At 43.8% G+C, this 12,939-nt stretch overlaps 1 protein-coding gene across 3 annotated transcripts; it reads left to right on the top strand.

Moving 5' to 3' along the window:
- The first annotated feature begins 5,102 nt into the window (after nucleotides 1–5,102).
- Nucleotides 5,103–12,704, top strand: tbx3a (T-box transcription factor 3a). 3 transcript variants are annotated; one of them, XM_029515735.1, is made up of 7 exons: nucleotides 5,103–6,204; nucleotides 7,300–7,567; nucleotides 8,069–8,215; nucleotides 9,246–9,322; nucleotides 9,821–9,978; nucleotides 10,518–11,161; nucleotides 12,187–12,704. In XM_029515735.1, exons 1-7 carry the CDS (start codon nucleotides 5,813–5,815, stop codon nucleotides 12,634–12,636), a joined length of 2,136 nt encoding a protein of 711 aa, XP_029371595.1. In that variant the 5' UTR covers nucleotides 5,103–5,812; the 3' UTR covers nucleotides 12,637–12,704. The 3 variants fall into 3 exon arrangements, with proteins under 3 accessions (XP_029371595.1, XP_029371593.1, XP_029371592.1); XM_029515733.1 differs by having other exon boundaries at nucleotides 7,300–7,582; XM_029515732.1 differs by having other exon boundaries at nucleotides 7,300–7,621.
- Nucleotides 12,705–12,939: the final 235 nt, after the last annotated feature.

Below are 12,939 nucleotides of genomic sequence, written 5' to 3'. Positions count from 1 at the left end.
CTCAGCAAGGATTTACTTTAAAGATTGGTATTGCACTTGATCCATTTACCTCAATCACCACTCCTGTTAACAAACTGACTGATTGTGGAGTAGGACATAAAAGACATGTATTCAACCGTCTCATCAGTGGAAATCAGTGCTGGTTTCTTTTACCGAGCCTTTCAGACTGCATGGCACTTGCTTTTCCGCCTATGGTTTTCCATTTCAAAGCCCTCTGTCTCCATGTAAATACCAAAACACAGTAATCCAATCTGACCCCATTGCAAATTTTCCAGAAACTATTGGGGGGTAGTGGGGTTGACATGAGCCACACACTTATCCCACTTAACCTCTAGAGAGAAGCCACCCTAACCCCTCAGCCCGAGATTCCCTCGGTAGAGGAATGCACCGCTTTATACCACTCTCCTCTTAAAAGCACCGAGTCCTGATGTCGAGCTCATTGGCAAAATCTTGTAACTTCGTGAGACTGTAAAGTCAAAGCAGCACAAAGCTGATGGCATTTGTAGTGCGGGTAAACAGACAGCAGATACCCACATTAGGGCCTGTCCCTGCCCACTGCATGGTGCAGATCTATATCCTTTTTGATTCGAACCCAGAATAGGTCCTAAATGATGCCTTTCATGAATATACCAGGGAAATATTTACATTCTGCTAACTTGATGACAAATAACCTGAGGATTTTTCTGTTTCTCATTTGCTATTGTTTACTATTTAGCATGCAAAACTGGTTTCAGTAAGGTCCTCAGTGCTCAGAATATAAGGGGAAAGATGCTTATCTCCCATGCTGGGGAGTGCTGGCACGTAAGGCAAGCTAAAGACTTCTGACACATGGTCCACATCTGAGGCATTTACCACGAGCATCTTGATCACACAGTTTGTAGCTGCAGAGAAAGCCTGACGGCTGTTTATGGGGCTGAGCAGACAAATCCCCTGCATTATGCTCTACAGGTGATGCATGCCACTAGACTGATTTGTTCTAATACTGCTCCATACAATCTACCTTTGAAAAGCAGCCGATCGGCCCTTCTATTCTACAGCAACAGGCCATAATGAGCATAGCTTGTTTTAGGTAAGTAGGAACAATAAGCAGGTGTTTCGGGCATCTGGCCTGACAATGCACCGCAAAAGATTTCTTGCAAAAATGCGCCTGCGTAAGAGAAACTTAAATCCATTTCCTTCCAGATATTCATAATGTGGGGACCATAAACAGTCATCCAGTTGCAGTGAAAGTCAGAGTTCACATCTAATTTGCAATCATTTCAAGAATGAATTAGCTTGGTATTTAAATTTTATACAAGTTCACTTCCTGAGGCACCTTTTAGCATTGTCTTATTTAGATAATGGGTCAAAGGGTAACTAAAAACATGCCATTTTTCCCATTTCAATTACCTCCTCTTTGACGATGTGGCACTACGTTAAAGGCCTGAGTTTGTGTCACAACTGATGAACAGGGTCATACATGGCAGCAAACGTCTTCCCAGCCCACTACAATTTTCTTTGTCAATCTGTAGTCAATGGCCTGCCATCAATAAGCACATCCCCTAATTAACTAAAATTGTTTTTCGTCAATACCTATAACTTGCCGGTCCAGGAATTGATGAGAGCAAGGGTTGACTTGAGTAAAAATGCCTGACATGGACAATTTATCAACAGGTAGGTTTTATCATTCCTCCAGCCAATTGACTAAAACATGCGTGTGATTCCGAAAAGTGCATTTTACAATCTGCACCATTTTGGTGCAACGTAGCCTCAGTGGATCAATTTTTAGCCCCACCTAAATCTTTGAGGTAAATGGTTCACATTTGGAAAGTCATTACCCTGTCAATTGGACGTCTCCCCCTGCACTTTATGTTGAGATGCCCATAATGAAGTTTGGAGTCATTATAGTGGTTGAATATACTAATCTTGTGATGTTTCCTTTCCCTATCATGTCGTGTTAGGCCTGATGACTCTCACCAGACAATCTCCTCCATTCAGGAGCGGTGCCACAAAGTCTGTCCTTGCTTATCATTAACAATCTGCAAATAAACAGGACAGCATACATTACATCACTTGCAGCTCCATGATCAATTCCAGGAATGTCTTTGAAGCTTCGCTTAATGAACCTACACAGTATAGCTCTTGTGCGCTGTAAGGCTATTGCAGCTTCATAACCCTTGATGTTAATGCAGTTTTTCGTCATTGATAATATTGGAAGCTAAGTAAAGTGGGTAAAACAATAGTAAGAATACTAATAAAAAGACAGCAGTTGCAGTTGGAATTATTACCGCAGAAGCACGTAAAGTGAGTTTTTGCATTCCCATGCTAATATGGCAAATTTTCTGGGTCTTAGTGGAAATTGCACTGCATGATGATTTAACACATTAGACAGGTTTAAAAGATGAGCTGAAGCTGTTCCCCTGTACTGTCAGAAGACACCCACGTGGAGTGAGAAATTTTAGAGCCTGTCCAGTCAAATATACTGCCCCTTTTGATTTTGATATGCATGATCTCTGTAGATGTATAAAATGGAAGCGCTGACAAAGTTGGCTTCATCAATCAGTACTGTCAGCTCAGACCTTTTTATAGCCTCCTGGAGTCCCTGAGAGTCCTAACCCTGTAAAAGTTTATATAGCGTATTGACCATTCTCTACTTGCTTAGCTAATGAAGCCAGCTTGCCCACATACACTGAAAGACTGCTGGTGTGTCAACACTGCTTCCTATTTGATGACACCTTCCGCTAAATTGAAATGTGCTGCTAATGGGGGCGAGTGTTTAAAGAAGAATAAGCCCCTAATTGACACAGTCCTGACCTCAGTCACACAAAGAGAAGGATGGAAGGCCCCACGGCGGCTGTTGAAAAGAATCACCTTCGGTTTTTGGGGCTTACGCGTGTAAAGCTTTTGCTACTGGCGTTCAGTCACATGCTGCTGCAGTTTATCAACAGCTATCACATTTGTTTTCTCCAGCAAATCAATAACATGCAACACATAAACTGAATATCATCGTGCATCTTCCATAGGGAATATGCTGTATATGCATGCAGCAGACTCCACTTTACACAGACACACACATACACACGTGTTAGAGGGAGCAGATTAATCTGAAATTATAGTAGTTAATTACTGAGCTGCAAAAACCAAACCTTTGGCCAATTATTGCTCAAGATCAGGCTATCTGCAAGTTTCAGGATTGAATTTAACAGTTTCAGAGCCAATATGAGCCCCAAGGCATTAACTGACCAGGCTATTCCAAGTTCAAAACAAGCCTTCCCTACACAGCGTGCAACAAGTGGGCTAACTGAAAACATTTGCTTTCACGTGTCAGAAGAGCAGATTTGAATTTAGCATACATGATGATGCATTTACATTAAACGAACGATGCAGAAATACTGGATGAAGCATGTTAGGCCAGTTGCTTCTTTTCTCAGACCTCGCTCTGCATAGACGACCCTCAAGGACTTTGAGATCTCCCATCGCTCTGGTCCCCCCCTGGACCGAGGGAGACAGACAATTGACTGAGAATTGATGGTCAATGTTTATTCAAAGTGGCTGACTTGCCGGGGCTCTCTAGTTTACTTGTGAATTTGTTTTAGGGTGCACTGGTCTTGCTTTTTATTTTTTGAGGCTTTGCAGTGAATGAAGCAATATTATTTTAACGAGCCACTGCACATTTCTACAGCGTTAAAACAGCGATAAAGCCGATAGACTATTTATATTCACCGCTTTACATTTATAATAAAGATGGAACTGAATGCACCCAGACTCGTAGAAGTTCCGCTGTTACAACAAAAATTGGATTAATTTAGAAAAAGTATGACAACTGCATAGTTTACCTCGCAAAACTCGTTGCTCGATTATATAAATAAAAAATAGCCTTGTTATCAATAACACCTCCTGCGTTTGGCACAGTCTGTGCAAGTATCACTTTATACACAATTGAATTGTTTCCCAGAGGCAGTGATTGTGCCGGGAAAGCATGCTATATATATAACAACAGAAGTGATCGAGGGTGTTCAAAACACAGACTTTCTCAATCATAAATTGATAACAGAAACAAGAGCCCCGGTGAACATAAACCTTTCTGTGTCACCGAGACAGTGCTGTGTGATGATCGGGCTTTAATTCAAGTTTAAGTGAGAATGAAATTATCCTCCAACTGCAGCTGAAGACGGTTTGCAGCCTCACTCGTCCAAAAAGCGCCATCAGCTCTGCATCTCTCATCAGTAATCCTTATCCGCACAGCATTCACAACACACTGACTCACAGGCAAATTTAAGATGGGGAGGAGAAGGAATTAAAAACTAAAAGGCAGTATTGCAAAAAAAAAAAACAAAACAAAACAGAAAAAAAACAATAGACTAGATCTAAAAGTCATCATCATTCTGAAAATGTTAAATAAGCCAATCTAATAATTCATATACCATAAAACTCATTTGGCTTTCCCGTGACATCCTAGAATTGTTAAGATTACATGGATTTTATCATCCAGCGCCTCATCCCGTCATATTTTCTGAGCTGTGATTTCAAAGGACGATGTTACAGGAAATGTTGTCGGCGCTGTTAAAAGCTCTGCAAAAAGGAAAATCAATAGATGGCCAGTTGAGCATTTAATCACAAAATAAACACTGCGAATTAATTTTAAATAGTTTGAGCGATATTCAAAGCGTGACAACGTAAATGTGCAACGGGGACGGGAGGAGGAAGTTAACGAGCCCGGGCGGATCAGTACACCCCCCCCCCTCCCTCCCTCCCCACAGCCAGACAGAGCGAGCCGGTTCCCCGGCTGGGCTCGTCCGCTCTCTCCCCTCCCACCTCCGGAGCTCCACGGGGCGGCCGAGAGCGCAACTTCTCTAACGATGTTGACATATTCACACAACACCGACTCGGGCGATGGGTGGTGTTTTCACGGCAAAGCCCTTTTGAGTTTCCAAACACCTTTTTATAAGTCTGAAGTCTGTCCCCTCCACCCGACCTGTTAAAAACCACGCCCACACAGCCACACAATTGGTCAGAAAGCGTCAAAGAGCCAATCAAACGGAGCGCTGCTACTCGTAACATGCGGCACATCCACACTGTATGAAGCCCTATGGGCCACAGAGGCGCTAGGAAAATCACGGAGCTGGGACCTTACCACCTCTCTCTCTCCCTCTCTCTCTCTCTCTCTCTCTCTCTGGCCGTCAGAGGACTCCTTTCTCTGCACACGTCTTTCTCTGAAATGTGTGTGTGCGCGGAAGAGAGAGGAGGAATAAAGTGTGTGTGTGCGTGTGAGGGTGCATGTCCGGAGCAAGTAAAGGCAGGGGGATTATTCGGCGGTATCGAAATATTTCAACACGTCGCCTTCGCTGCAGCACTGAAGCCAATAAGAAGGAACGCATTTTAACAGGAATGCCGATATTGTAAACAGCGAGCCGAAGAGCAAAGAATGCGCTGCAGTCAATTAAGTGACTCACCCGAGTTGGTTTAATTCGACTAATGTCCGCAAGCCAGAAGAGACGCAGAGAGGTGTCCGATGCGCGTCAACTTCTGAAGAAAATCGGTCCCGCAGCGCTGCCGAAGATTAATGGAGAGTGTTTTCACGTTTCCCTCCGCAGAGTTTCCATCTAAATTCACCAAAGGACTGTAGAGACTTCCCAGCACCCTGTGAAAGAAAGGTGGATGCTTATTTCTACAGAGCTGAAAGAGGAATTTCCCACTAAGCTTTCCCACTTCACATTTATTTTTCCTCCTTTTTTTATTTTGTTTCCAGTTGCTCCTCTTGCGCGCCGGCTTCGCTGTTGTTCTAAATATTGTTTCACATCCAACCAGTCGTCTATTCGTTGCCTGCTCTTGGATGAACTTCCTGATGAGAGATCCAGTCATACAGGGATCAAGTATGGCATATCATCCGTTTATACCTCACCGGGGTCCGGAATTTGCCATGAGTGCAATGCTGGGTCACCAGCCTCCCTTTTTCCCGGCTCTGGCTCTTCCTCCCAGCGGCTCGCTCTCTCTGCCGGGCGCTTTGGGAAAGCCGATCATGGACCAGCTAATGGGAGCCGCGGAGACCGGCCTTCACTTCTCCTCGCTGGGGCATCAAGCAGCGGCCGCCCACCTCAGGCCTCTCAAGACTCTGGAGCCTGAGGAGGAGGTGGAGGACGACCCTAAAGTTCACCTGGAAGCCAAGGAGCTTTGGGAACTCTTCCACAAGAGAGGCACCGAGATGGTGATCACAAAATCCGGAAGGTGAAGTTCTTTTTGCTTGTGTCTGTGTCTATATGTTTGTATGTGTGTGTGCGTGAGTGTGTGTGTGTGTGTGTGTGTGAGAGAGAGAGAGAGAGTGTGTGTGTTGACCCCAAAAAATAGTTTCATTTTCCAGCATGCAAAATGTGTTTTGCAAACTTGTAGGTGGATTTATTAATTTATGTGCACGCACGACACTAGAAGTTGACTACCTTTATTTCTAACTCATCTGAATATCGTCTTTATTTCCTTCAACGCTCTCGAGCCTTCTTCTTAGTTTAATTTCAGTAAATTGAACTCCCACTGCAGCATAGTTGTCTAACAACTGTCATGCATGTGTGATTTTTATTATATGATAATGTGTTTTTGATACATTATAAAAACATAAAAAAAATCGATTTAATATTTTTAGCTGATAGGAAAAAAGTAGTTTGGTCTGTAAGTTGCTGTGCGAGGTCTGCCGGAAAGTGAAAGGGAAATCAGATGATGGAGCTCTCGTTATTTTCTGTAAATAAATTGGAATTGATTTGCAGCTGTTGTATTGTTAAAACGAAGCCTCAAATTATAATAACAGCTTCGTGGATCTATGCAAATGTCCTTATGTGCAAACCTGGCTTGCTGCAGCTTTGTTCATTGTCATGATTAATACATTCGAGTGTTATGAAGTTCTGACTAAATTATTTTCGTCATCACCAGACTGACAGTATACAAAGATGGCTGCTGTGCGTGTGTATGTGTAGGCCTTCAAGGCATTTGATATAAGGACCCCATCCATATAGCCTTAACAGGTGGTATTATATACTAACTGGGGGTGCAGCAGAGGAAGAACACATTTCTACGGAGTTTACAGTTTCTTTGTTTTTTGGTTTTTTTTTGCGGCTGACTTATCCTCAACAGATAAGAGCAGGCCACTGGCTGAATCAGTGAACTTCTCACACTGATACAACGTGCTTTATTATTGCTTCACAAGGCGAAAATATGCATATGTTTGGTCTTTCTAATTAAAAAAAAAATTATTTTTGTTTTTTTAATAGATTATTTTGCTCTGTTGTATTTCCCACCGCACCAGTGCTCATCTTTTGCTTTCCTTGGTCACAGGCGGATGTTTCCTCCGTTCAAAGTGAGGTGCACTGGCCTGGACAAGAAGGCCAAATATATTCTCTTGATGGATATAGTTGCAGCCGACGACTGCAGGTACAAGTTTCATAATTCCCGCTGGATGGTGGCGGGGAAGGCCGACCCCGAAATGCCAAAGAGGATGTACATTCACCCGGACAGTCCGGCTACTGGTGAACAGTGGATGTCAAAAGTCGTCAATTTTCACAAACTCAAACTGACAAACAACATCTCCGACAAGCATGGATTTGTAAGTTCAACTCATGTATGTCAATTTTCCTATTTATCAACTTTTAATACACACGTGTTGATCATTTTGTGTTATGTGCATAATGTATTTTTAGTTCATTGAGACTGAAAAAATATTTCAATTTAGTTAAACGGCCCAAGATAGTAGATTGCACCAATAATCTAAAAATAAACAAATAAATAATCACAATGAATATTCGCCAACCACATTTTGCAAGTCTTTTTAAAAACTGCATATATTTGGCTACATTATTACATACCCCTGAAGGCTTTGCTGGACTAATTGGATATTCATTCCCAGGGCTTTTTATTACCTCTTAAATATACACAATTATTTATTAGATTTACTGCATCCTATGAGTTGGCTTATATTTAATAAATGAAGTGAACATTTTACAGACATGTGTAATGTAATGGTTTTGCTACAACAACGATCACACATGTACGTTCATGATAAATAGCGCGCTAATTTCTCGTCTCCTTTTGTGGTTGTGTGTTGCAGACTATTCTTAACTCGATGCACAAATATCAGCCTCGATTTCACATTGTGAGGGCCAACGACATTCTCAAACTCCCGTACAGTACCTTCAGGACTTATGTTTTTCCAGAAACGGATTTCATTGCCGTGACCGCATATCAAAATGACAAGGTAAGGACAATTCACGGCCTAAATATATAACTGTGAATATTTTCCATTAAAATATAGCTGGTGTGTTGCTAGCCCTGTCAAAGCCTCCCTCTCTCTGTCTTTACTGCTCTGCGCCATTTTGTTGTTATAAAATATGAAAGATGTCATATTGGTTTGAGGCTGTCAAAGCGGAGTGGAGTACTAAAGCGTGTGGTGTGTGTATGTGTTTGGTGTGTGGTGGGTGTGTGGGGGTGTGTGTGTGTGTGTGTGTGTGTGTGTGTGTTGGGGGGGGGGGGGGGGGGGGCGTTTATCTGTGTGTGTGTGTGTGTGTGTGTGTGTGTGTATTCCGAGGAAAGAGTGGTGAGTACCATATTCACCATCTTGCAGTATGAAATTAATGATTTTGAGGAATGTTATACCGGTTATATTTAATCACGTGGAAAGGCTTTGGCACGGATCCAATCTCTTTGTGTGTGTGTGTGTGTAAAGCTAAAAGGGTTAGGGTTGAGAAAAGAGAAAAAGAAGAGGGGCAACATTGTGCGGTTGACTGGAGAAAAAGAGGGGGAAAAAGCGGGTGGGGGTATTTCTGTGTCAGGCTGGGCTGCATGGTAACATTTTATGCTCTGTATGACATAAAAATAATGAAAATCATCTTCTAAGCTCTTTGATATCGTGATGGCAGAACCTCCCCCCTCCCATGTGCAGAGGGAGTGAGGAAGTGGTGTGGGAGTAAAGTTTTGCAAAAGTTTATCCAAAAAAAGAAAGAAAAGGGGGAAAAAACAGTACACTTAACTCCAGGAAAACTGGCTGAAAACGAGGACTTGTGTGCTCTGAGAGTTAAGTGAGGCCTTTTTATGTAAAATCGAGTTACTGCAGCACCGCAATAGCTTCAACCCCTTCAGACAATAATGCTGATATACTGTACACTTTCAGAAACCTGAGCCAGCTCTGGGGCTGTACCTCACACTGTAAAAAGAGACTGAATGAGAACTCTATGGGAAAGGCAAATTTCGGGTTGCTAATATATACAATTGATTTTTTTCCCCCCCAGATAACTCAGTTGAAAATTGACCATAATCCATTTGCCAAAGGATTCCGTGACACAGGCAATGGGAGACGTGAAAAGAGGTAAGACTGAGGGGAAAGTGCTTTGCCAAAAGAAAGCTTTTTTTTTTTTTTTTTTTTTTTTTTTCAGATTTAGATTTAGATTTAGAAATGCAGAGTGAGCCTGATCTAGGTGGATTAACCAGCAGGGAGTGTGGCTCATCAATTTCTTAACCAATACTCTAATAGGCTGGAATTCACTGGAAAAGCACTAGTGGTGTGGAGCAGTGCAGCTTTCATTACTACTTTTACCTTCTCATTAATAAATTCAATTTCACGTTTTAGTACAGCCATTACTTTTTTTATATCACTAAAGTTGGACAACGAATATATGTCAAATATATATATATACACAGCCAAAATGACGGATTCCCTTCCCTCACCTGCCGCATAGGTGAGTCAGTCAGGAGTCAGGGCTCCAATTAGCCAATTACCTTCCGTATCAGTCATCCATGTGGAGATAGTGTGTGTGACCTGAGAGCTGTGACCACCACCCATAATAACCCCAGTACTCCTGCACAGGAAACAGCTGGCTCTGCAATCCATGCGTTCATACGAGGAGCAGCAGAAAAAGGAGAATGGGGCTTCAGACGACTCCTCTGGAGAGCAGCCCTCCTTTAAGTGCTTTGGCCAGGCCTCGTCCCCTGCCGTGTCTACCGTGGGCCCCCCACACCTGAAAGGTAGGCTGACCGGCCCCACAAGCCGTGTGCGAAAAGTCGTAAAATTTCTATTGTGACAAGTATTTTTACGAGGCAACCTATGCGTAATGGGCATAAGCGTAAAGTTCACGGATAGGCCTGTAAGTCACTTAGAGTTTTGAATATTCGCTGATTCAGCCCGCAAACCGAGGAGGAAACTGGTGGAGCGGGGACTGCATTATGGGTATAAAGGAAAGCATGCTCACCAAGTGATGAGGCGATTAACTGTCCAGAGACAGACTGGATTGCTGCAATTTTTTTAAGATGAAAAAAGTGCTGCAAATCCACTTTAACGTCTACTTCGTGTATTAAATCAGATATCAACTATTAAACGATTGGAGATAATGTTAGAAATATGTTTAACCGAGACTCCATTCGTACCGAACACCAATATGGACTCCTGCAGGTAAATTTCTAAATCCACCTGTGGAGCCAGCATCAATATGGCCGATTATGGAGTTATCGTTTTCCTTAATTTGTTATTGGTGCAGGCGGTTTATATTTTCCTCCTCCCTGTGCAGATTTCTGTGACAGCGACGAGGACAGCGACGATGAGAGCAAAGATGGACACATCAAAGATGGTCCTGACTCCAGCAAAATCTCCACGACTACGGAGGATGGGAAGGACCATGAGGCGAGCCCGGCCAAAGGGCATCCCTTCAGTAACAGTGACTCTACCAGCAGGATTCGCGACAGCGGCCCCAGGACTGAGAAAAGCCAAGCGGACTCCCGACAGAGTCCCATCACCGTCATCTCCAGCACCACCCGCTCCGGTGAAGAGCTCAAGAGCCCGAATTTGGATCAGCCCAAAGCGGATGAGTGCAGGTCAATAAGCAAGGACAGCTTCGTGCCTTTGACTGTTCAGACTGACAGCGCGCACATAGGCCACGGCCACTTGCATAATTTCGGATTTCCAACAGGCCTGACGGGACAGCAGTTTTTCAATCATTTGGGGAGCGCACATCCGTTTCTGTTGCACCCCAGCCAGTTCAACATGGGAGGCGCGTTCTCAAACATGGCCGCTGGCATGGGACCCCTATTGGCAGCTGTGTCCACGGGAGGGGTGAGCACCATGGACACACCTAGTATGGCATCGTCACCGCAGAGTTTGACAGGAGCACCAGGGCTGCCCTTTCATCTGCAGCAACATGTCTTGGCATCGCAGGTAAAACTTGTTTTCTTGGGCTTAAGCCTACTGGCTGCTATGTTGGGTTACACACTAAACTACAGAGTCATGGAGGCCTGCATGCCAGATTTAATTAGCGTGTGTCTCTTATAGATGTGTTTCTAACGTTCCCCTCGCCCAATTTATTTGTGCTACAGGAAAGAGAATGTGCGTGTGTATATTTTTATTTCACTGCCAAATTTTCAGAGTCATGCTGGACACAGCATTTTTGACTGACTAGCCTTTTAAAGGCCGCCTTAAATCCCTTCTCTGTTCGACCTTGGCATTGTTGTTACAGACCTTAAAACCACCCATCGTTAAAGAAAACAAACTGAGGAGCAGGGAACACACTGCAGCAACCAGAGGTGTCAGGCAGCCTTTTTGATTTGAGCTCATTAAATGTGTTTTAGAGCCACAACGGCGCGTATTAAATGCATTAAAATGCTTCACTGGCTCAGAGAGGTAAACATAATCTTTTAATAGACAACAAATTTGTCTTTTTTTCCCCCATTTATTAAGAAAACAATCGTTCCAGCTGCAGCCTTTCTTGTTTGATTGCAGCATATTAGGGATTTTTATTTGCATTGCAAATTCTTGAACAAACACCGAAGCTGTTTACATGCAGGGTGGAGGTTTTGCTGTAGAATATTTTGTTAGGGACCAGATTTGTGAAGGAGAGAGGGAAAAAAAAAGAACAAGCATTCCAATTTGAAGACAAGACAAACTGAATCTGTATCGCCCAAAGAGTCTTTATTTGTAACGATGCATTACTAACCTTATTATGTATGACAAAAATCTTTAGTGCGGACTGTGAAAGATCCCCAAAGCACTTAAAAGCTTTCACGCATTTGTTCCACGATGCGGGGGTTTGATCAAACGGATCATCGCCGTGCCTAACCGCTTAATATCACCAGTTTTTGCTGCGTTTTTCTGCAGGACAGTGACGTGCCTGATCTGTGTGATAATATTTCGTGTCTGTAAGGCCGGCTCCGTGGCTCACACCCGCTGTCTCCCTCTTTCCTCAGGGCCTCGCCATGTCTCCGTTTGGCAGTCTCTTCCCTTATCCCTACACGTACATGGCAGCAGCTGCTGCGGCCTCGTCCGCGGCCGCGTCCTCCTCAGTGCACAGACACCCGTTCCTGAACGCAGTGCGCCCCCGACTCAGGTACAGCCCTTACTCCCTCCCCATGACGGTACCGGACAGCACCCTGCTCACCACCGCCATGCCCTCCATGGCCGGCGGCGGTACCGAGCTGAAGGGGGACGGGGTCGTCCCAGCCAGCCCGGTTTCCGCCGTCACCCTGGATTCCACGTCGGAGGTGACCAGCCACTCGTCCACCATCTCCTCCGGATCCGTCTCCATGTCCCCAAAGACTTGCTCGGAGAAAGATGCCGCCAACGAGCTGCAGAGCATCCAGCGTCTCGTTAGTGGACTGGACTCAAATCAGGACAGGCCCCGGAGCGGGTCCCCCTAGGAGCCCCCCCCCCCCACATAGACACACACATACACACGACCCCCGCCTCCTACCCTCTCTTCTTCTTTAAAAAACATAAAAAATATATATTAAAAAAAAAAAAAGTAGAAAAAAATATAAAAAACGGAAAGAAAAAAACACCACCTGCTTCTTGTTCCGTTATCATGAAAATTGTTGAGGAGGACATTCACAGTTAGGAGATGCTCTATTCATGCAGGCTTAAAATGAAAAAAATAAATAAATAAAATAAATGAACTGTTGGACGCTTTAGTTTCTGAAATGCACTTTGGTTAATACACATCT

This window comes from Echeneis naucrates, chromosome 12 (assembly GCF_900963305.1).
Source record: "Echeneis naucrates chromosome 12, fEcheNa1.1, whole genome shotgun sequence".
NCBI lineage: Eukaryota > Metazoa > Chordata > Actinopteri > Carangiformes > Echeneidae > Echeneis > Echeneis naucrates.
Note: the sequence above shows the minus strand (reverse complement) of the source record. Positions and strands in the feature narration are given on the sequence as shown.